This window comes from Lathyrus oleraceus, chromosome 1, assembly GCF_024323335.1.
Source record: "Lathyrus oleraceus cultivar Zhongwan6 chromosome 1, CAAS_Psat_ZW6_1.0, whole genome shotgun sequence".
NCBI lineage: Eukaryota > Viridiplantae > Streptophyta > Magnoliopsida > Fabales > Fabaceae > Lathyrus > Lathyrus oleraceus.
Window position 1 is genome coordinate 392,122,186 of NC_066579.1, and position 26,291 is coordinate 392,148,476.

Consider the following 26,291-nt stretch of genomic DNA (forward strand, 5'->3'; position numbering starts at 1 on the left):
GGAATCTGATGATGCAAAGGTGTGACAAGTGGTAGGCATGCGTGGGAATCTTGCAGAATAGGTGCAGGCTAGGTGGTAGTGTTGGCATGCATTGGTGCAGACTAGGTGGGAGTTGTCTTGTCATGGGGAAGACTTGGTGGAATCTGATGATGCAAAGGTGTGACACGTGGAAGGCATGCGTGGGAATCTTGCAGAATAGGTGCAGGCTAGGTGGTAGTGTTGGCATGCATTGGTGCAGACTAGGTGGGAGTTGTCTTGTCATGGGGAAGACTTGGTGGAATCTGATGATGCAAAGGTGTGACAAGTGGAAGGCATGCGTGGGAATCTTGCAGAATAGGTGCAGGCTAGGTGGTAGTGTTGGCATGCATTGGTGCAGACTAGGTGGGAGTTGTCTTGTCATGGGGAAGACTTGGTGGAATCTGATGATGCAAAGGTGTGACACATGGAAGGCATGCGTGGGAATCTTGCAGAATAGGTGCAGGCAAGGTGGTAGTGTTGACATGCATTGGTGCAGACTAGGTTGCACTTGTCTTGTCATGGGGAAGACTTGGTGGAATCTGATGATGCAAAGGTGTGACACGTGGAAGGCATGCGTGGGAATCTTGCAGAATAGGTGCAGGCTAGGTGGTAGTGTTGGCATGCATTGGTGCAAACTAGGTTGCACTTGTCTTGTCATGGGGAAGACTTGGTGGAATCTGATGATGCAAAGGTGTGACACGTGGAAGGCATGCGTGGGAATCTTGCAGAATAGGTGCAGGCTAGGTGGTAGTGTTGGCATGCATTGGTGCAGACTAGGTTGCACTTGTCTTGTCATGGGGAAGACTTGGTGGAATCTGATGATGCAAAGGTGTGACACGTGGAAGACATGCGTGGGAATCTTGCAGAATAGGTGCAAGCTAGGTGGTAGTGTTGGCATGCATTGGTGCAGACTAGGTGGGAGTTGTCTTGTCATGGGGAAGACTTGGTGGAATCTGTTGATGCAAAGGTGTGACACGTGGAAGGCATGCGTGGAATCTTGCAGAATAGGTGCAGGCTAGGTGGTAGTGTTGGCATGCATTGGTGCAGACTAGGTGGGAGTTGTCTTGTCATGGGGAAGACTTGGTGGAATCTGATGATGCAAAGGTGTGACAAGTGGAAGGCATGCGTGGGAATGTTGCAGAATAGGTGCAGGCTAGGTGGTAGTGTTGGCATGCATTGGTGCAGACTAGGTGGGAGTTGTCTTGTCATGGGGAAGACTTGGTGGAATCTGATGATGCAAAGGTGTGACACGTGGAAGGCATGCGTGGGAATCTTGCAGAATAGGTGCAGGCTAGGTGGTAGTGTTGGCATGCATTGGTGCAGACTAGGTGGGAGTTGTCTTGTCATGGGGAAGACTTGGTGGAATCTGATGATGCAAAGGTGTGACACGTGGAAGGCATGCGTGGGAATCTTGCAGAATAGGTGCAGGCTAGGTGGTAGTGTTGGCATGCATTGGTGCAGACTAGGTGGGAGTTGTCTTGTCATGGGGAAGACTTGGTGGAATCTGATGATGCAAAGGTGTGACAAGTGGAAGGCATGCGTGGGAATCTTGCAGAATAGGTGCAGGCTAGGTGGTAGTGTTGGCATGCATTGGTGCAGACTAGGTGGGAGTTGTCTTGTCATGGGGAAGACTTGGTGGAATCTGATGATGCAAAGGTGTGACACGTGGAAGGCATGCGTGGGAATCTTGCAGAATAGGTGTAGGCAAGGTGGTAGTGTTGGCATGCATTGGTGCAGACTAGGTTGCACTTGTCTTGTCATGGGGAAGACTTGGTGGAATCTAATGATGCAAAGGTGTGACACGTGGAAGGCATGCGTGGGAATCTTGCAGAATAGGTGCAGGCTAGGTGGTAGTGTTGGCATGCATTGGTGCAGACTAGGTTGCACTTGTCTTGTCATGGGGAAGACTTGGTGGAATCTGATGATGCAAAGGTGTGACACGTGGAAGACATGCGTGGGAATCTTGCAGAATAGGTGCAAGCTAGGTGGTAGTGTTGGCATGCATTGGTGCAGACTAGGTGGGAGTTGTCTTGTCATGGGGAAGACTTGGTGGAATCTGTTGATGCAAAGGTGTGACACGTGGAAGGCATGCGTGGGAATCTTGCAGAATAGGTGCAGGCTAGGTGGTAGTGTTGGCATGCATTGGTGCAGACTAGGTTGCACTTGTCTTGTCATGGGGAAGACTTGGTGGAATCTGATGATGCAAAGGTGTGACACGTGGAAGACATGCGTGGGAATCTTGCAGAATAGGTGCAGGCTAGGTGGTAGTGTTGGCATGCATTGGTGCAGACTAGGTGGGAGTTGTCTTGTCATGGGGACGACTTGGTGGAATCTAATGATGCAAAGGTGTGACACGTGGAAGGCATGCGTGGGAATCTTGCATAATAGGTGCAGGCTAGGTGGTAGTGTTGGCATGCATTGGTGCAGACTAGGTGGGAGTTGTCTTATCATGGGGAAGACTTGGTGGAATCTGATGATGCAAAGGTGTGACAAGTGGAAGGCATGCGTGGGAATCTTGCAGAATAGGTGCAGGCTAGGTGGTAGTGTTGGCATGCATTGGTGCAGACTAGGTGGGAGTTGTCTTGATATGGGGAAGACTTGGTGGAATCTGATGATGCAAAGGTGTGACACGTGGAAGGCATGCGTGGGAATCTTGCAGAATAGGTGCAGGTTAGGTGGTAGTGTTGGCATGCATTGATGCAGACTAGGTTGCACTTGTCTTGTCATGGGGAAGACTTGGTGGAATCTGATGATGCAAAGGTGTGACACGTGGAAGGCATGCGTGGGAATCTTGCAGAATAGGTGCAGGCTAGGTGGTAGTGTTGGCATGCATTGGTGCAGACTAGGTGGGAGTTGTCTTGTCATGGGGAAGACTTGGTGGAATCTGATGATGCAAAGGTGTGACACGTGGAAGGCATGCGTGGGAATCTTGCAGAATAGGTGCAGGCTAGGTGGTAGTGTTGGCATGCATTGGTGCAGACTAGGTTGCACTTGTCTTGTCATGGGGAAGACTTGGGGGAATCTGATGATGCAAAGGTGTGACACGTAGAAGGCATGCGTGGGAATCTTGCAGAATAGGTGCAGGCTAGGTGGTAGTGTTGGCATGCATTGGTGCAGACTAGGTGGGAGTTGTCTTGTCATGGGGAAGACTTGGTGGAATCTGATGATGCAAAGGTGTGACACGTGGAAGGCATGCGTGAGAATATTATTTAAAATAAATAATCAGTTTGTTTAAAATAAATAATTAAGCTTAAATAAAATTGAATAAAAGAGGTTGTTTAAAATAATCAGGCATGCGTGGGAGTATTATTTAAAATAATTAATCAGGTTGTTTAAACACATAATGGAAAAAAGAGGTAGTTTAGTATTGAAAGTGTGATATTCAGTATTGGAAGTTCAAGAAGTTTAAGTTTTTGGTGGAAGCAAAGCTAAAGCTGAGACTAAGTTCAGACTATGTGGAGAATACATTTGATGGATAGGCAGTAGACGTGTCAAAATTATTACATGCATGCAGCTCCACGTTGCCTGCAAGTTCTTGCATGCTTTACACGTGTCCAAGTTTTGCATGCGTTGCTCTTGGGGAAGGCTTGGTTGAAGACATGCATGCAAAGATGTGTCGGAATCTTGCAGTATAAATATTCACACACATTTTCACAAAGGTATTCACAATATCTTCACAGCAATATTCACAAAACCTTCACAATATCATCACAAAACCTTCACAAAACCTTCACAATATCATCACAAAACCTTCACAAAACCTTCACAATATCTTCACAAAACCATCACAATATCTTCACAAAACCTTCACAAAACATGGCATCTTCATCACAATACAAAATCAAAGCTCACGTCAATGGTGAGACTTATGAATGTGATATGTCTGGCTTCCTATTTAGAAACACCAAATGCACTCGTTTTTGTCTAAATAGAGGAGCTGACTTCTCTTATCTGAAGAAAAAGATTGAGTCCAAACTAAGACAACCCGTGTCCCAAATTTTTTATCAACAACCTTTTTTTTCAGAAAACAACTCTGTCAAGTTTTATAAGTCATTGATTCAAAATGACATGGAGACAAAATACATGTTTCGTAACCATGAGTATTCTGGTTACGAATACATAGTGTTGTACATTGTGTTGGAACAATTTCAACCAACTCAGAATATTCAGTCACAGGTTATTGATCCTGTGATTGATGACGAACAAGATGTTGAGCACCACGTTGAAGACGATGTGGTTGATGATGCTGAAGACGTGGTTGATGACTTGGTGAACCGTGATTCTGAAGACGAAGACCAAGTTCAAATACCTATAGCGCAACGCTACTCACCGCCTGCGCACTTCACAACACTTAACTTGGGCGAGGATGAGCCCTCATCAGATATGTTCTACAACCCATATATGAGGTCTGATGAGGACTTAAAGAAGGGTGACCAATTTCGGACCAAGGAAGAGTGTCTGTTAGCAATAAAGAACTGGCACTTGAAAAACTGTGTTGACTACGATGTTATCAAATCAAATCCGGAAAGATACGTTATTGTATGCAAAAATACGGAGTGTGGGTATAGGTTGATGGCATCGTACAAGAAGAAACATAATGCGTGGGTGATAGGGTCCATTTCTCAAGCTCACATTTGCGTCAACACCAACATGGCACAGGATCATCGCAAACTTAGCCATGATATGATCTGCCATTCCATATTACCTCTAGTTGAGGCTGACCCGTCACTGAAGGTCAAAACAATTATCTCTCATTGCGTGGCTGTTTTCAAATATACACCGTCATACAGAAAGGCTTGGTTAGCGAAAACCAAGGCAATTGAACTGGTATACGGTAACTGGGAGGAGTCATACAAACAACTACCACGCTACCTGGCTGCACTACGATTGTATTCACCTGGGACGGTTTCTATAATGGAGACCTTGCCGGCACAATCCCCTGACGGAACTCGTCTAGAAGGTAATGGAATATTCCATAGACTTTTCTGGGCATTCCGTCCCTGCATCATCGGTTTTACATTCTGCAAACCACTTGTTCAAGTCGATGGAACTTGGCTGTATGGGAAATACAAAGGATCGTTACTGATGGCGGTCGCACAAGATGGAAATTCTAATATTTTCCCAATAGCCTTTGCATTGGTAGAAGGAGAAACGGCTGCTGCTTGGAGTTTCTTCCTTAAGAATCTCCGAACGCACGTGACTCCACAAGCCGGCATCTGTGTGATTTCTGACAGGCACGCTTCAATAGACAGTGCATATAATAATCCAGCAAATGGTTGGCATGACCCCCCGTCTACCCATGTCTACTGCATCAGGCATATTGCTCAAAATTTTATGCGGGAGTTCAAGGATAACTTCTTGAAGCAACATTTAATAAACGCGGGGTATGCATTAAACCAACCTGGATTCCAATACTACCGCCGGGAAATAGTGTTGGCAAATTCTGATGCAGGGAGGTGGATCGATAATATCGACAGAGCGAAGTGGACTAGATCATACGACGATGGGGTGAGGTGGGGCCACATGACAACAAATCTTGTGGAATCAATGAATGGCGTCTTTAAGGGCATACGTAACCTCCCGGTAACCGCATTGGTGAGTGCGACCTATTTTCGGATGGCAACGTTGTTCGCAACAAGAGGCAGGCGCTGGCATGAAGTGTTGCAGACGAGTCAGGTATATAGTGATGCCTGCATGAAGTTTATGAGGCAGGAATCTGCCAAAGCCAGCAGCCATCGGGTTACGGAATTCGACCGCCATGGCCACACTTTTAGTGTCAAGGAAACAATTGACCACAACCAAGGGCTGCCCAGACAAGAGTATAGGGTCCTAATACCAGACCGTTGGTGCGACTGTGGTCAATTTCAGGCCTATCGTATGCCTTGTTCCCATGTCATTGCAGCGTGTTCACACAGCCACTTCGATGCATTATCGCTAGTGTCTCTCATCTACAAAGTTGCAACATTGCTCAATGTATACGACAATCCCTTTCCGGTGGTAGCATTGGAGGCGTATTGGACAGAGTATGACGGGGAAATTGTTTGGCACAACGAATCAATGCGGCGGAATAAAAGTGGTCGCCCAAATAGCAGGCGCATTAGAACTGAAATGGACGTCGCAGAGAAAATGCAGAGGAAGTGTAGCATATGTAGACAACTAGGGCATAATAAGAACAAATGTCCATATCGTGGATCTAGTTCCACAACTTAGTTTTCATATTCATAAATTTGTGTACCAATGCTATTTATCATTAAAGTTTACTTTTTATTCCAAATAGAAGATGACACTTGAACAACAAACACAAACATCTAACATTACAACACCAATTACTAAAACAAAAACAAATACTGGAACAAAAACAAGTACTAAAACAAGAACAAGTACTAGAACAATAACAAATACAACAACAACATGACAAACAACCATTAAAATCTAAGAAATTACAACAGTTAACACTATGTCGTCTGATCCATGCATCATTTGGATGCAATCAATGTCGCTTTCAACTTCAACCCACCAACGTATCGTTTCTCCAGTTTCAAATGAGAACCTTGTTCTAAGCCTCTGAATCCTTCTGATGACTTCACCAGGTTGGTAATCTCCCTCTAACCAAGACATCAAGGACCTTTTTAGTTGGTCCAACGAACGGATGTTCCAAAATTTCATCTCCATTGGGGGTTTCAAAGGCGAGAAAATAACATGCCCATCCCTTTTTAAGATTACTTGTTCAGGATCCGGGCGCCTTGATGATGTTCGCTGCCATGACGACGGTCTTAGGGATGCCATGAACTCAACTTGATAGAGAAAGTGATAGGAAACAGTGGTGAAGAAAATGCAAGGAAATAACACTTTATTTATAGGAAAAGATCTGGGTTGTACACCAATCTACTTAACCCTAATTAGTGTCGCACTTGATAAATTAACCTTAACATGATTAACCTTAATTTTCCCAAAAATTTATAAATAATATTAATTACTTATAAATTTAATTAATATATATATATATATAAATAATTATATATATATATATATATATATATATATATATATATATATATATATATATTAATCTTGTAAATAATTTTATTTATATATATATATATATGTATTAATATAAATTATATAATTTATAATAAATCTAAATTCATAAATTAAAAAAAAAAAATTAAAAAAAAAACATATTAAAAAAAAAAAAAAAAGAAATTGAGTGTAGGCGCCACTCCTAGTGGCGACTTGCCCTACCCTTTAAGGGTAGGCGCCAACTAGGGTGGCGCCCATGTACAAAATTAGGGCAAAAATTGTCCAATTTTATAATTTTTTTGAAAAAATATTTATTTTTGAATTTTTTTTTTAAAAAAACTGAATATTTAAAAAAAAAATTCGCTAAAGTAAGCTGCCCCGATAAGTATCAAGTGGCATATTTTTCTTTTTAAACTGAGCTGAACACCACACACACCTTCTGGCTGACTGGAAGAAGAGGCACACGTCAAATCAAGCGGTGGTTCGCGGGCGGAGAAACGGTGTCTGGGAGGTGATTTGCGGCGGTGAACCCGAAGTTGCATGGTGGTGGTGGTTTCGTGGTTGTGCGGCGATTTAAGACGGTGTGTTTATGGATTCAAGTTATATGGCCGGAAACGGTTTTGGCGATTTTCTATCGTTTTCTCATTTAGCAAAAGGCCTCCGTCGGTAGAGAGCGGTGAGAAGATTGAGTGTGTTTCTCTAAGCCAAACAGCACGTATTAGAGAAGGGATCCTCTACGCCTATACCAACTCGTGACCATTGAATTTTAATCCCTACCCGTTCAGCCCTGCCTGAACCCTCCTTGCTAAGTGCAGAACCAGGAGTGTAACCCATGTTTTGGAGAAGCTTAAACCCAATGTTGGATTGTTGTTATTTTGGTATTGTTCTGATGTATGAACATTGATGTTGGTAATGAAATTTATAAGTTTGAGTGGTTGTTTATGGAAGTGTTTAGTGAAAGAAGATGATTGGTGAATTTGTGTGTGGAAGTGTGTATGAAGATGTTAGTGTGAAAATTAGTCTGGTGAGTGTAATTGTGGTCAACTGGCTTTGTTGTTATTTTGTGTAAAAGAAAAACTTGTATATGTGTAACAAAAGGGGGTGATAGTGGTGAACTTGTTGTGTAAGTGATAATATTTGTGATTGTATGAATTGTTGATTGGGTGTGTGAATTGGTGTGTGTTTGATCTTGTGAAGGTTTAATATTTAGAAATTGATAGCATTGAGTTTTTGCAGGTGAAATATGTACGTCTAGTGGAGTTTCTTTTAGAGTGTTACAACTAATGTGTGTATTATTTACAAAAATGTGTGAGAATTGGTCACTTGTGGATCGTGTAGAATGGGTGTTAGTGTGGATTATGATTAGTTTTTGGTGAATTCCCTTAGTTTTAGAAATTGGTCCCTATTTATATTGAAGTAATTAGGGTTTTCACTTTAAATGAAATTTAAAAACAAAATCAAGAAAAAGGGAAAGAATATAATGTGATTATTTTTGTATTAAATAGATCAGATTTTTTATTTATTGAAATAGAAAGGAAACATTTTTTTTTTTATTTTTTGGCATTTTTAGTTTTTTTAGTAAAATGAGCATAAAATAAATGAATAAAAATTATTTTAAAAAATATTTGAAAATTAAAATTAAAACTATTTTTTTAAAACTAAAAATAATGAAAATTAGTTATTTTAAAGAATAAATATTTAAATAAAACGAAAATTACATAAAAATAAATAAAAAATACTTTTTTTAGATTAAAAATGCATTAAAAATAAATAATAAAATAATTATTGAAAATAATATAGTAAAAAATTATAAAATAATAGTAAAAAAATAAAAAGTATAAATTTTAATTATCAAATAAAACATAAAAAAGGGAAAAAAAAACACTCTAAAATTGAGAAAAGTGAGATTTGAACTCAAGATATATGTCTTGAAACTCCTTACACATGCTCTTCTATCAAGTGTATCATTTTATTTATTCAAAATAAAGTGGCATTATAAAACATATGAATGGTGGACAAAATTTGGTGTACGATAATGTTTTATAGAATCAAATATAAATTGGTTCCAATTTTTAATTAACACAATTCAACCCCTTCTCTTATGTTTAAAGTCACTTTGCCAACATATATTTCTACTAAAATAATCTGTGAATATTATGAAATACATGCTTCCACCATTTGACTCATGTTTGATAGGTCCACCCGCATCCGAGTCAATGAGTTCAAGATTCATCGTGGCTCTACATGATAATTTGTTTTTTGGAGAATGACTTCTCTTTGTTATTTTTCCATCATAAAATGTGTGAAATTTTCCTTAACTTACTTCAATTTTGGTGTTCCTTTCACCATATCCTTCTTGATCAATGTATTTATGCCTTTGAAACTGAAATGGCCATATATGTAAAACCATAATTAAGTATCATTCTTTGTTTTAGTATTAAAGCACATGTGGATGATCACAGGGGAAACAAGGACAAGCATTTTATTAGATGACATTTGAGTGGGCATGAGTGAGTTAAGAAATCGTACCTCATCTTTGAATTGTGTGCTTGATTCATGATGAACCATGAGAAGTAGTTTCTCATTTCATCAAATTTATCATATTTAGCACCATGCTCACCCTAAATTAGAAACTCACTTTGATAGAGTCTTAAATTGTGACACTTAAAGCATTCAGTGTGATCACTACTTTTCCATCCTCTTCCACAACCTTGTGCTCCAATACGTCCCCCTAAAGGGACCATAACACCCCCATAATTAGAGATCTTCAAGGCTTGTTCCTCCTCCTTCTCTTGGAAGACCTTCATTATTTATACATGCGCAAGAAGACCATTCTACAGTTCATCAATGGTGAGTGTGTAACATCATTAGATTCTTCAATAAAGAATACCACATAATTGAATTTTGAAGTCATTGATTATGACACCGTCTCAACAAACATGGCCTACTCTAGTATTTCACCATGAGCACTCATCTTATTGGAAATCGCCAAAGTTCCTGCGAAGTAGCCAGTGACAGATTCACTCTCTTTCGTGACAAATATCTCAATTCTCTAGGCAAGGCTTGAAACTGAGCATGTTTGGCCTTCGTAGAGCCATGATACTTTCTTCTCTTGAAGTCCCAAATATCCTTTGCAAGCATACATTATTTTCGTGTCGCATGCGCAAAGAAATTGTCTTTCCATGTTCAATGAGACCCCAATCACTACTACAAAAAAATACCTTTTACCTCAGTTAGAAATGACGTCTAACATATGTTTCTTAAGCAATGTAACAAAGGGCGTCATGAAAAGTGTGCCACTTTTCCAATCGATTATTCTTACACTTAAGGGAAAGTCGTAATGGTCATGGGTTTGATCTTTAGAGATGACATGTTTTTGTATTTTCGTAACTGGGTAGTGTGTCCCTCTTTTCCTCTCTATTATACTGATTACAAAGGTAATAAACTTAGTCTTCCTAGCTAGATTTAGTAACATAATCGAGGGAAAAAACTTTTTATTAATTTTATTTTTTTAGTTTTCTTTACTTTTCGTTTTAACTTGTATTATTTTAAACATAACCTAATTGCCCATTTACGAAACATATACTTCTTATGTACCCAAAATCTTTATTGGTTACACAAATTGCAAAGGAAAAATATCATACACATTCTCTTTTTAAAACAAAAATAAAACAAATGATTAGTCAACAAAAGTTAAAACCAAAATGTAAATTCCTAAATGACCGTCCAAAAGTTTTCTTTTGTGAATATTGTAACCGGTCGTTAAACACTTATAACTTGAACCACATTTGAAACCAAATAGTATAATCAACAAAAATAACAACATTAAATCTACAAACCATTAATCTCAACAACAACAACAACAACAACAACAACATCAAATCTTCAAATCATTGATCTTAACAATAAATTTTACTAAAAAAATGAGATTAATGGAAGAAAAGGAGAAAATGGTGTTTTAGGAGCCTCTTATGTGCTTAAGCCATTAAAGATAATGTGATCCACTGCACACCCCCAACAACTATGATTTCATCGAAAAATATTCAAAATACTTAAGTACTCTAAAGAAGGGGAAACAACATCATCAGCTAGCTTGGGGACATATGTCATCTATTTTAAGCAAAATGTTACCTATTACTGAAAATGTATTCAATGTGTGTGTTCCCAATGACAATGACACCCATCATAGCTCTCCGTCTCCATAGATCAAACAACTGACTTGAAGCATACGCGAGAAATCCTCATTCTACAAAGTAGATATAAGGGTTTGAGGAAAAATTGTTTTGGGCCAACCATAAGGCCCAAAACTAAAAGCCCAATGATAAAGGAAATGTAGCACGCGCAAAGAATGGGTGGACCTCCATTCCCTCTTAAGAACATTATTATTTCTTCAAGAGTTCTATTGACCGTCCAAATCAATCTCTGGTCGCGATTCACGCCTCACTTCAAGCTTACCTTTCTAATTGTTCTCTCTATTTAAGAGGAAAAGCGTGTCATTCTCTTGTACTCAAATTCATTCTCACTCTAAAATCATTTTTTATTCTCTTTCTAACTTAGGTGTAATAGTACTAACCTTACAAATTAACTTACTCTCCATTGTATCAGAAGTTCAAATCCATCACAAGAACACTGATTCTCCAACAGAACACTACTCCTTATTAATGGATCTACATACTATTGGACTAGACCCACTTAGAAAGAATTCAAACAACAGTTGCAAACTACTTTAAATGAAAATTCAATTATTGTAACACATTGTTTTTTCCGTCATAAAGGTTTTCTAGTTATTATTTTAGGCCTATCCAATATGCTAACAACTTTGGTGGATAGACATAAATGACTAACGATCAATAAACATTAACCTTAAAAGTTTAATTGAATAGAAATCATGTTTGGATTTGAGTTAGATACCCGACAACTAAAAAGACTAGGTAAATTATCAAATTGATGTAAAAGCTACTATTTACCAATTCTGAATTTTGCGAGAGTTAGAAACTCCAATGTGGCTTTAGTCACACCACAACTTTATATATATATATATATATATATATAGGATTTTTTACTAATATAACCCAAGTTTTTAAATTATTTCCCAAAATAACCCAAGTTTCAAAAAATTTCCCAATCTACCCCACCTTTACTAGGGAGGCGCCAATTGGATTGGCGCCCCCTCTTAAAAATTACAAGGAGGCGCCAATTGGATTGGCTAGGGCACCTGCCCTAGCCAATCCAATTGGCGCCTGTGTGTATTTTTTAAGAGGGGGCGCCAATCCAATTGGCGCCTCCCTTAAAAAAGCCTCAAATGAAAAAACTTCCAACATGAAAGTTGTAGATCTTTTCAAAACAATGAATTTGGATATAAATTTTGCAACATTTGGATTTTTTTTGAGAAAGTTATGGGCAGTTGAAGTTGGACTTCTGAGTTTTTCAACTGTTGTCTGACCTATAATGTCTTGTATTATTTCATGTGTTTCTTTTAGAGTTATGAAATTTTGTCCAACATAACATTTGAAGTAGACATCTTAAATTTTGCAATGCACTTGGTCCCACCTCAAAATAAATAAAAATGAGTGAGTTAGGTATCTGCGAACTTGACCCAAAATTAGGGTTTCTGTCAGAATGACCTATAATGTTCTGAAATGAATGATGAGCTTCCAAGTTTCAAATGGATTTTTGATGAAAATGAAAGTTGTTCATATGGCGACTGTTGTTAAAACTTGAATGGAGGCGCCAATTGGATTGGCTAGGGCAGGTGCCCTAGCTTAGGGTAGGTGCCCTAGCCAATCAAATTGGCGCCTATGTGTATGTTTTAAAAGGAGGCGCCAACTCAATTGCCGAGTCCATCATAAAATGCCTTTTTTGTATTATAAATAGATGCGTTGTGTGACCTATTGTTCCACAACTCAAATAATCATTTGGCTATCATGTTTGGTGTTCGTCGCCGATACGGTAAGGTGATTTATGCGAGAGACAAACCTCAATTGGTGATGCTGTTTTGGAACATCACCACGTTAGATCAACTGAAGAGGGAGCTGGTTCGATGGTTAGACGGGAAGATACCAGAAGGGGAAAAAATCAGAAGTATTGAGAGACTTGACAGTATCTTTGGTTGGGTGCGAATGAGGACTGATAAGGATGCTAGGGAAATGATGTTCGGTCGAGACGACATTAATTTGATTGTTGTAATCAGTTAGAATTATTTATGTTTTCAGATATTTTGTACTGATGTTGGTTATGAAACTCGTTGTAACAAGAACTTAATGATATATAATTATTGATTGTTACAGAAATACAATGTTACAAAAAGCATAAGATGTAGATACAATGTTACAAATAGCTTAAGATCTAGATATCATATTACAATAAGCTTAAGATCTAGATGATGCTCCTAGATTGGGACAGTTGTTTTTGTTGTGTCCTGGTTGACGACAGATACTACATAATCTTATCATTTTATCTGTGGAATCCATCTCTGTTCTTATACGTGTGCTGTTTGGCCTTCCTTTCTTCTTTCTACGCATCTCTTCATTGTGCCAAACAATATCTCCTTCATATGGAGGCCAGTAATCCTCCATGGGTAGTACTGAAAAGCCTCGACTATATACATTCATGATGGTGTTGGCCTTGTACACATCAGATAAATAGGTGTTAGCGTCTTGACGAGTATAAGCGCATGCTGCAATGACATGGGAGCAAGGTATGCGGAAGGCCTGAAATTTTCCACAATCGCACCAACTTGTGTTTAGTCTAACAGCGTAGGCTAAATTTGGTCTCCCCTCGCTGTTGCCCATTGTTTCCTGGACGCTGAAATTTTGTCTATGACGGTCAAACACGGTTACAGCGTGTGTCGTAGCTTTGATGCTCTCCTCTTTCATGACCTTCATGCAACATTCACTGAATACTTGTCCAGACATTAACACTGCACTCCATCTTTCGCCTCTGGTTGCGAACATAGAAGCCAACCTATAATAGGTTGATCTTACCAAGGCGGTTATCGGCAGGTTTCGAATTCCTTTGAAAACCCCGTTCATGCATTCCACAATGTTTGTTGTCATGTGGCCCCATCGACAACCACCGTCAAATGCTCTTGTCCACTGCTCTACTGGGATGTTATTTATCCATCTCCCCGCATCTTCATTAGACAGTCGAATCTCATCACGATAATATTGAAAAGACGGTTGAGTTAAAGCATACCCAGCATTCACCACCTTCTTGCGAAGATTCTTATCTTTTATAGCACGCATGAAGTTTTGTGCTATGTGTCTGATACAGTAGACATGTGTAGAAGGAGGATCATGCCATCCGTTTTCATGGTTGTTGTAGGCACTTTCGATGGCAGCATGTCTATCAGAAATCAGACATAGATTGGCTTGTGGTGCGACATGCGTTCTGAGATGTCGAAGAAAGAAACCCCATCCAGCAGCTGTTTCACCTTCAACAAGAGCAAAGGCAACGGGAAATACATTGTTGTTACCGTCTTGTGCAACTGCCATGAGCAACGTACCCTTGTATTTTCCGTATAACCAAGTGCCATCAATTTGCAGGAGAGGTTTGCAGAATGCGAAACCTTTGATGCAAGGGTCAAATGCCCAAAAGAGACGGTGGAATATTCTATTACCTATAGCACAGGTTCCGTCTGGCATCATTGCTGGCACTGTCTCCAGAATTGCCACGGTTCCTGGGACATAAGTTTTTAGTGCCCATAAAAATCGTGGTAATTCTTTGAATGAGTCCTCCCAGTTGCCGAAAACCTGCTCAACAGCCTTTGTCCTCGCAATCCATGCTTTCTTGTAAGATGGAGTATAATTATATGTTGTTCGGATATGTGATATAATTATACTCACCTTCACTGATGGGTCTTTGTTTACCAATGGCAGAATGTCTCGACAAATCAATGCTGTGCTCAGTTGACGGTGATCTTGTGCAACGGTTGTTGCGACGCAACTGTGTGGTGGGTCTATTGAAGCGATCTCCCAAGAGTCATTTCTCTTCTTGTAAGATGCAGCCAAACGAAACTTACATAGCATGTTACAACATTCAATAACATACCTTCTTGAATCAGTGCGTTTAACCGTAAAGTCAACAAAGTTGTTCATGTGATATTTTTTGATTGCCAAGACACATTCCTCTTTGGTACGAAACATGTCTCCCACCTTTAATTCTCCTACTGGTCTCGGATACGGATTGTAGAAGACACTGTCGGACATTTCATCATCGTGAAGATCCATATTTGTCATATGTTGAGGAGGAATATAGACATGAGTAGGAGGTATTGGTGGTGGTTGAGCCTCATCTTCATCGTCGTTATTCAGGATGTGATCAACCTGTATCTCAGTCTCCTCTTCTTCTTCATCAACAACGTCGACCTCTACTTCTGCTTCTGGGTTGAGTTCATCTGAGCATTGTGCATCATCTGCATCATCTCCACCAGCTGGATCCTGATATGTTACTTGAGACTGTTGAGACGGTATACATGGTTGTAGAGTAATGTACAACTCGATAGAATCCATGCCTGAATGTTCATGACTAAGAAACATGCTTTGCACATCTTCATCGTCTCGTATCTTTAGGGGGAAAAACTTGCATTGACCATTCTCAAAAAATATAGGATTCTGATATGTCATCCTTGACACAATACCTCCCTGTATAAAGGATTGTATTCTTTTTTTGAAATGCAAAAAGGTTGCATTTCTCTTCATCGAAACTCTAATGGTATCAGTGTTTCTAAAACAAAAACCATGAAGCTCAGACTCAAAAGTTTCACCGTTGCAGTGAACGTTGATACTGTATAATGATGAAGATGACATTTTGGAGATGAAAAGTATTTTGCAAGTGCAGATGAAAGTGAGTGAAGATGAAAAGTATTTTGGAGATGAAAAGTATTTTGCAAGTGCAGATGAATGTGATAGTAAGACACTTAAATAGATGGTATTAATGTCTCACATTGAAGCTAGTCTGAGATACCGTGTCAAGCATGCAAGTAATTTCAGAGATGATGTGTCTGTCATGTAAGACAGTGTGACTTGATGTGTCAAGCATGCTAGCTAGTTCAGAGATGAGGTGTCTGTCATGCAAGACAGTGTGAGTTGATGTGTCAAGCATGCTAGGTAGTCAAGAGTTGATGTGTCTGTCATGCAAGCTATCAAGTAGGTAGTCATCAGCATACAGGAGACAAGACAGACACGTGTCGGACACCTAAGACGGTCAGAGATGATGTGTCAATCCTGCAAGACAGTGTGAGTTGATGTGTCAGCCAGGCAAGCTATCAAGAAGGTAGTCATCAGCATACAGGAGACAAGACAGACACGTGTCGGACACCTAAGATGGTCAGAGATGATGTGTCAATCAAGCAAGCCATCCATAAGTGAATTGTTCAGCATGCAGGAGACAGCAATGCCACGTGTTGAGCATGCAAAGGGTGGCGCCAATTGGATTGGCGCCTACCTTTAGGACTTGCACATGGTCGCCAATTTGAATGGCGCCCCCCTTAGTCAGTCCTTGAAACCAAGCATTCAGAACTAGGCTTGCATGCATGTGCCCTAGGGTGTCGCCAATTTGAATGGCGCCCCCTCCTAAATAATGTACATGGTCGCCAAATGAGGTGGAGACACCATGCAAACACAATTTTTCATGCACTCTTCCATTTGCCTATAAATTGATTCACTCCTTCACCAATTCTTTCACACCAACATTCTCACTACTTCATCTACATTTCTCACTACTTCATCTACATTACTTCTGTTACAATTTCATCTTCTACAAAATCTTCCGTTTTCATCTACACTAACTCCCCAACAATATGTCTTTACTCACAATGGGCGAAGCACACAGAGGAACAGTTGCAAACATCGCAACATACGTAAGTTTTTTCTTATACTTCTTTTTTATGTTTCATCTCCACCAACCCCATTTTATTTTGAAATACCGACTTAGTCATGTGTTTCATTATTTCTATTATAGGAGGTCTCAAGGTTTCGCACTAGAGTCCACGAATTTGTCCACATGGACCCGATGATTCAACCTTATGTTGAACTCGCCGGTTTTGGTCACCTTAGCAAAATTATGTCTTGGTCTATAGATAACAAATTCATTCTAGCCTTATGCGAAAGATGGAGGCCAGAGACACACACATTTTGGTTTCCAACCGGTGAGTGTACCGTGACGTTAGAAGACGTCTACATGCTTTTAGGACTACGAATAGAAGGCAAAGCCGTTAATGGTAAGACCAACTTTCCTAATTCAATTTGCATGGAGCTTTTAAACGTTGATTTGTTAGATGATAATGCTAGGGGACAAGGTATACTACTATCTCGCCTAAAGTCATATTATAATAGTTTTTATTTAGATGAGCATTCTACCGAAGAGGCTCGAATCATCAAAACTAGGTGTTACATTATGTTGTTACTAGGATCCTTTTTATTTCCCGAAGGTAGTGGTTCTAGCATGCATATTATGTACTTACCTTTACTTAGAGATATAGATAGAATAGGTAGTTATAGTTGGGGATCCGCATGTCTAGCCTATCTCTATAGTTCTTTGTGCAAAAACTGCCACAAAGATACTTCTACATTTTCTGGATGTGCTGTTTTGCTACAAGCATGGGGATGGTCAAGACTACCGTCTCTAGCACCGGTCAATAGCAACCCCTTCACTTTTCCATATGCAAAAAAGTAAGTTGTTTAAATTGCTATGTCTTTACTTCCTTCCTTACAGTTTATTACCCATAACTAATTTTTTTAAACTTTTTGGTGTAGATGGTCGGCACGCGGTATGAATTACAGCAGATGTCCGAGACACTGTATTACTCAATATCGCAACCTGTTGGATCACCTTCGACCGACAGACGTAAGCAAAATAATTACATTATTTCTTCATATTATATTGACTTTTTCTACATTCATTTAAATCCTATTGTCTTTAACATTTCAGTTCATTTGGCGTCCATACCTTAATATGGAACATGAGCATCAGATCAACCCTGAAGACGCAGCCGTATGGACAACATGCGCACCGATAATACGGTTCACAACAGTGGAGCTGCACAACACCGATCGTGTGAAGCTGCAGTTTGGTATGGTCCAGAATATCCCAGATCCCCCAGCTAGCCTAGGAGAATGGCATATGCGCAAAGTGAACGACCAATGGAACTACAACCCTTGGCAAACCTTCGCAAGATCAGAGTGTCGCAAGTGGAAGCACCGTCATGACCATGTCTTAACTGACGCAGTCATGCCAAATGAGGTAAAACCAAGTCGTACTTATATGGCTTGGTATAGATCAGTTGGATTTCAATTCATCGCCGATGATATGTACCTCTACGACCCACGCCAGACAACTTACACACAAGAAGCCTCAACATCTAACCCCCAGCAACATTCTCAGCCCGGTTACTCACAACCACCTATCCAACAAACTTTCCGTTCCACAAACACACAAACATACAACCAAAACATGCCATTCACCCAACCCCAAAACCAAGAACATCCCCCATACCACCACCAACAAATGGACCATCAACCTTCGACCGAACATCGCTTCGCACCCACACCATCACCCTACCAAAGTCGCCTTACCCAAAACACTAACCGCCCCATCACCTACCGTAGCCAACAACCCCAAACATCACAATACCAAAACATCCCACAACCATATCTCTTCCAAACACCCCAACAACCTTTCCAACCTTTCCTAGACCCATCATTGTCACCCATGTCCCCCTTCAACCGTCCTGGTCGCCCATCCATGAGTCAACCACACCCCAACTTCTCTGGCATGGGTCATGAGCTCAGCTACGCCGGTACACCATCATTGAATACTGAAGACTATGCTGAGTTGGCTGCATACCTCAACGGATCTTCTCCTGTAGGCGGTAATGACGCTCCTGGACCATCAGATGAACAAACACCGGTTCAGAATCGTCAACGTGGGTTAGGGCCAAGGGTTAGGATAGCTAGGGGATGTGGGACCGGAGGTCGGTTAGGTGATCCCGGTCATCACCATTAGGATTCATTGTGTAAAATCCAAATTTTATTAATATCAATTCGTATTATGTCAAATTTATCTTTGTGTATTCTCCAAACATTAAGTTTCTTTCATAATTCTAAAATAAACACATATCATAAAACAAAAATTTATAGGTCAAAAACCCTAATTCAAGGACTTGTTATTGTTATGTTGAAGGGCTTGAAGTTGGTCCCTTTTGGCAAAGTTCACATACACTTGTTTTGACAGAAACCCTAATTTTGGGTCAAGTTCGCAGGGACATAACTCACTCATTTTTAATTATTTTGACGTGGGACCAAGTGCATTGGAAAATTTAAGATGTCTACTTCAAATGTTATGTTGGACAAAAATTCATATTCCTAAAAGAAACACATGCAATAATACAAAACATTACGACTCAGATAACAATTATAATGTCAAATAGTCCAAGTTCAGGTGCCCATACCTTTCTCATAATCATCAAATGATGCAAACCTTTACTCCAAATTCATTATCTTGAAAAGATATACAACTTTTATGTTGAAGGTTTTGTCATTTGAGGCTTTTATCATTCATACTAAAGGGCTTGAAGTTGGTCCCTTTTGGCAAAGTTCACATACACTTGTTTTGACAGAAACCCTAATTTTGGGTCAAGTTCGCAGGGACATAACTCACTCATTTTTAATTATTTTGAGGTGGGACCAAGTGCATTGGAAAATTTAAGATGTCTACTTCAAATGTTATGTTGGACAAAATTTCATAACTCTAAAAGAAACACATCAAATAATACAAGACATTATAGGTCATACAACAGTTGAAAAACTCAGAAGTCCAACTTCAACTGCCCATAACTTTCTCAAAAAAAATCCAAATGTTGCAAAATTTATATCCAAATTCATTGTTTTGAAAAGATCTACAACTTTCATGTTGGAAGTTTTTTCATTTGAGGCTTTTTTAAGGGAGGCGCCAATTGGATTGGCGCCCCCTCTTAAAAAATACACACAGGCGCCAATTGGATTGGCTAGGGCAGGTGCCCTAGCCAATCCAATTGGCGCCTCCTTGTAATTTTTAAGAGGGGGCGCCAATCCAATTGGCGCCTCCCTAGTAAAGGTGGGGTAGATTGGGAAATTTTTTGAAACTTGGGTTATTTTGGGAAATAATTTAAAAACTTGGGTTATATTAGTAAAAAATCCATATATATATATATATATATATATATATATATATATATATATATATATATATATATATATATATATATATATATATATATATATATATATATATATATATATATATATATATATATATATATATATATATATATATATATATATATATACACACTTTCGGACCGTTCATAATAGTTATCGGACAATCACTTAGACGAAATTATAATTTCGTCTAGAATATTCGTAGTGCAAGAGAACTACCATATAGAAGAATATTAGCGATTCAAATTCAAGATAAATCCAACGGCTCCCCGCACCGCAAATCTAACAATTAGCGGGTTGTTATAACCACGTCATTATATAAAGAGAATGCGAGCCAATTTAAGGTACACAATTTCAAATTCAAATTTCATTCACTCTTCTCCTTCCAATATTTACTTGAGTGTTGGAGTGTGTCGCATCCTGCGAAAAATCAACCGGCGAGCCTAAAAATAAAAACACACAGAGCCGCCACTAAACGTTATTTATCCCAAGATAGGGAAAGGAAACGCTCAGAGAAACCTGGAAAGACATGGTCTCGCGACCAGAGAGAAAAGGTTCGGGAGTCGGTTACGCGAGGGGAAGGTATTAGCACCCCTCACGTCCGTCGTACTCGACGGGATCCACGTCCTAGAATAAAGAAAAGGTTGCTAAACATCACACACACACACGGGGAACGCAGGTGGGGTTAGGAGAAACGGGCTCGATAAGGTATCGCACCTTATGCCTACATATCTTGTCTGGAACAAGAATCAGAGCCACTGTAGTTCGGCTTACGCACGCCAAACAACACAAAACATACAAACAAGCAAGGGTGGCAAACATGGAGCCCGACAACCACTGGATGGAATTATGTCGGCATCCGAACCAAAACACACTCAAAAGGGCAAACGTGGAGCCCGACTGCCAATCCTGGGCTTACGTCGGCATCCGAACCCAAACACACAGTCAGATAATAAGTAAACACACGCAAAAAAGAAAAAGGTTGCCCGGAGTGGTCTCGCACGACCACCTGCCTACATACCTTGTCTGGAACAAGGATCAGGGCGATGTAGTTCCCCTGAAAGGGACTAAATTGCTAACCAGAAACCGGGGAAAGATACACAACTAGGGAGCTGAGACTCGAGCCTAATGTTGTCATGCATCGTTAACCCTAAGTTCGGTTTTCTATCCTACTTGCATAAGCAAACTAACCTAACCAGGGAAGAAGCTAGCACACAAGCATACAATCATATATCAGCATTAAATGAGAACAGGCATCTCAAACAAACATGTCAATCAGATATCCACATATCACGCACTATAGCCAAACAAGGGGGCTCAATCAATCAGGTTTGACTGCCTAAGCAAGTCGTCTGTACGGGCTGCGTTTGCTCTTAACCTTGCCATTACGAGGCTAAGGTGAAGCAGATGAAAGGATGAAGTGAGGATGAGACCTCACAGCTCTTATCCCTAACCAGGGAGAGCTGACAAATGAGCATGGGTCCAGAATAGGGGAACCCTTCTATACTCGATGACTCTGACTCAATGTGCACTGCACAGGATCTTGGGCTTTTGATCTCACTGCTACAACCATGTAATGGGAGCAAGGAGAAGACTCACTGAATAGTGGGGGACAGGTTGCTTGTCCCTACCTTCCACCAATTGCCTTACTTGAAGGGCTTTTCCTGCTTGGCTTAAAAATAAACATACACAAGCATTGCCTCTTAAGGAGGACTTCAGACAATTTGCCCGGCCCGGTAACAGCCGGGTCTCCAGACTACATGAAGATTAGTAGGTTACCTCAATGCAAATTGCTTATGCAAAGCAAAGCAAAGCAATAGTTCACAAGGAACTGAGCAACTAAAGTACCTGGAAACAATCAAACTCAGTCAGTATTCAATCAGACAAATTGTACAGCAAACAATCAAACAGTTTAAACAATACAACACAAAACAAGCCCAAGGCTTAAGCCCAAGCTCCAACACCTACAAAACAATGTTATGTTAGTGTACAAACATCCACAACATCAATCAAAATTGGATTTGGATCATTCTCCATGTACATTGCTTTTTTGATCCTGAAAAATCAAGCAAATATTAGCAACTAGACCACTAGGCCAAGCCTAGGGTCCAAAAGCAAGAAAAAAGTTAAAACAGCAAGGTATTCATTAACCAACATCAAATTAACATCAAACACAAGCAAACATCATTGGTCTCATGTTTATATCATCCACCAAGCTCATGTTATGCACAAAACAATCCATATTGGTTCAAATGAAGCACCAAACATACAAACAGAATTATTGCATTCAAATCCATACCAAAACACATCCAAAAATTCTCAAATTAAATACACCTAAACAGGGGTCAATCAAGGTCTACCATGTCAAATTTGAGCTCAATTGGGAAAATGGAACCATGTCAATGAAAATCAACAAAAACAGACACCATTTCATGCTTCAATTCATACCATCAATGCATACATCCACTTCAAAAATTCATATCTCATTGAAAACAAAAAAGAAATGGATGAGACCAAAACAAGGAGGTCCTAAAATGTGTCTAGTTCATGCATATCAAATTTCATGGCCATACAATACAATGTGAGCATTTCCCAATCATTCTACCAACCTATGTTATATGAGCTTGCACAAATGATCTCCAGAAATGAAAAATCATGATCAAATAGAAAATGCAGTGAAAAATTCTACAAAAATTCATACAACATCACGACATGCCAACCAATCATCATGCAAAATTTCATTCAATTCTAACATGTATAGGTCACTCAAAAAAATCCTGCAAGTTGACATAATGAGGTGTGACACAAATTGTCACACCTAAGTTCCAGAATTTGCTGCTCTCTAACCAGGTATCCAAAATTCATGAAATTTACATATAAATAATCCTCAATGAGTCAAGAACCACCACAAAAATTTTCAGCCATTTATTTTATGATATGAGTATTTCATGATCAAATTGCCAAAATGTATCAAAAATGGACATACAATGGAAAACCCTAGGTCAATTGAAATATTTGCCAAGCACAACTTTGACCAATAGGTCAAAAAAATTCTACACTCATCAACAAAGTCATAGAAAAAAATTCCATATTTTTAGGAATTTTTTTACTATTTTTTATGAATTTTTTTAATGTGTTAAAATATTTTTTAGAAATTAAATGAAATAATTAATTAAACCAATAGCACTTTTGTAATTATTTTGAGCGGGAGCGGGAAACTCCCTATTTGAATTTTCAAACCACTTTTTTGGATCAAACAGCCTTTCTATCATCACTTTCAACTCAGAATTTTCCAGAAAATGAAAAAAATGAAGAACAACAAACTGGCACGAAAATGGACATGGCTATAGTCGTTGAACTCGTATGAACATGTAGATCTCAAATATACATTCCAAACAAACTAACAATTCCTAAAACTCAAGAATCGATCGATCTAGGGTTTGTGTTCATAATTTCAATTCAAGATTTCTCCCTACTCAGTTCACTATTTCATAAACCACAAGCATATTCGTGACCTACACAGCATGCACTACCAAACGCACATGAACTTGCAGCAAATTATGAGATTCAAAAAAACCTCAAACCTGGAAATGGCAGCAATCGTGTTGGTGTTTTCCACGTGTTTTGAACTCAAACAGCTGTTGAATAATGATGAGGAAGCAAGATATGAAGCTCAGGTCCAATTGATTCCACTCCTAAAGCTTGCAATTCGAATTCACCATGGAAGCACCTTCATATGACAGCCACGATGCAAGCTTCTTCCACCTTTTAATTCCAAAAACAGTCCGTGGTAATGATGAATGGAGTTCAGATCAAAAGGAATTTTGAAGTTTGGTTGAGGAATGATGAAGAAATGTCAATTTCAAGTTCAATGTTCTTGATGAAATTTTGAGAGAATTGGAATGGTTTTGAGATCCAATCTTGGTAAAAGTGATTTTCTGTTATGATTAGCAAGAGATTATGAATATATAGGTTGCACTAATCCAAGCTTAATCCACTTAATTAACCAAATGCAATGTTAAGTGAAAGTGGTAAATTGCAAAGAGAGGGCAAAATGGGAATTTCCACATGACAGCACATTGACACCTGTTGACAGCTCATGCAAACTCTAAATATCATATGTGAACCATTGCAACTTGTTTCAACTTCATTGGTTGTGTATTTCTCAAATTCACTATGTGTATGTAAAGTATCCATTTTTAACCATTTCATTTTTCATGCCAAAACTCAAACCATGTGCATTAACCATGAAATGAATATTCAAACACACTTAAAATGCCATTCCTGAGGTGTTGGAAAAAGTCCCATTCAAAAATTCCCAATATTTTGACTTTTGGACAATTTTGCCCCTGGTCCAATTCAGCTGTCCAGTTGAAAAGTGACTTTTTGCCTTGGCCATTTTTGAACAAATACAATGATGCACCCTCAAAGTACATGTCAAATGGAGTTTGTGCATATAAAGAACTTGCAATTTGGACAAACCATGTGGAAGTTATGGCCTCCTGATTACGGTCTTTTCTGAAATTCACTGAGCCATATCTTGCAAACCGTACATTGGATTTTCAAGTTCTTGGACTTTTTGGAAAGGTGAGAACAAGATCTACATCTGTCATGTTGAACAATTTTTCATTTGAAGCTTCCTTGGACTTCTGTTTTTGAGGTCAAAAACTTTCCACTTTGGGAAACTTCAATTACAAGTCACTTGCTATTCTTGGCAGTTTTTGTCCTGACTTGATTTTCTTCATTTTTAGGCTTTGCAATGTCATTTAACACTTGTTCCAACATGAATGAAGTGTGTCTAACTCATTTCCACCTCCAAATTCACCAGATCATGTACAGTTGACCACAGTTGACTTTTCATCTGATAGATGAATTTGGCAATGCATTGATCAATCTGAGCCCCAATCTTCAACTGAAATGGCTCAAGGGTGAAACCCTAGCCTCAATAAGCACAATATAATCATAAAATGAACCTCATAACCATCATAAACCTCATCTCCTGATCCAGCCCTGATTGGCCCAATACAACTGATTAGGGTTGACCAGTGGTCAAACCCTAATCTCAAGGAATCTTCTCCAATCTTCTGATGACACCCAAACATGATGATGATGTATCAATTCAAACAAGATGAAGACCAATATCCCTTGAGAATCATGAAACCCTAATTTCAGCCCCATCCTCAGATGGCCATGATCAGTCAGTAAAACCCTGGCTTGCACCTTCTGACTTCCTATCTCCTGATCAAGACTTGGGCAGATAGCTTGCACACTGTAACCACATGATATGCAATATGAAATGCCTAAAGTCCTAAGATGATATGCAAATATGTTAATGCTAGTCCCAAGAGAGGAGGGCAAATTTTGAGGTGTTACAGCTGCCCCTATTCAATCCACTGTGAACCTGTCGATACGAATAGCCTCGGCGTTCGGATGATCAGGATGAAGAGTGATTGAATACCAAGAACAGACGAACAATTTGCACTCTGATGGGATAATAATTAACAACGCCTGTCAGCATCGGCGAAGAAACAAACTCTGAAACGTCGACCTGGATACCAAAATAAATGGTAACTCAGGGATAACCATGGCCTGAACACCACACATCCACTCGGGATTATTATTCTCTTCTCTTGTTTATGCTTTTCTTGAACCCCGAAAATTTCTCTATTTTTTTTCATTTTCTTGAACCCCGAAAATTTTTCTCTGCGCAAACGATCCTCGAATCTCTGCATTTGAACCCCGAAAAATGCCTCAGCGCTCCTTTTTTGCCAAAATAATGAACCCCATCTCCAGTTTGAACCCCAGTCGCCTGACGATAACTCTCGATCGCCAGAATGAACCCCGTTCTCCAGAAAATGTATCCACATTTCCTTTTCTCCATTTGAACCCCGTCTCCAGAAAATGTATCCACATTTCCTTTTCTCCATTTGAACCCCGTCTCCAGAAAATGTATCCACATTTCCTTTTCTCCAATCTCTCGTGATAATTCCGCTGGCAACGACGGAACTAACACCAAACCACTCTGAGGGCGACATATCAGAGGGTACACCTTCACAA

At 39.5% G+C, this 26,291-nt stretch overlaps 1 protein-coding gene across 1 annotated transcript; it reads left to right on the forward strand.

Annotated features, from left to right (window-relative positions):
* The first annotated feature begins 16,815 nt into the window (after positions 1-16,815).
* Positions 16,816-19,094, forward strand: LOC127073991 (protein MAIN-LIKE 2-like). The gene is made up of 3 exons (XM_051015248.1): positions 16,816-17,708; positions 17,793-17,883; positions 17,968-19,094. The coding sequence occupies exons 1-3, from the start codon at positions 17,041-17,043 to the stop codon at positions 19,039-19,041; spliced, it is 1,833 nt and encodes a 610-aa protein (XP_050871205.1). The 5' UTR covers positions 16,816-17,040; the 3' UTR covers positions 19,042-19,094.
* The last annotated feature ends 7,197 nt before the right edge of the window (positions 19,095-26,291 follow it).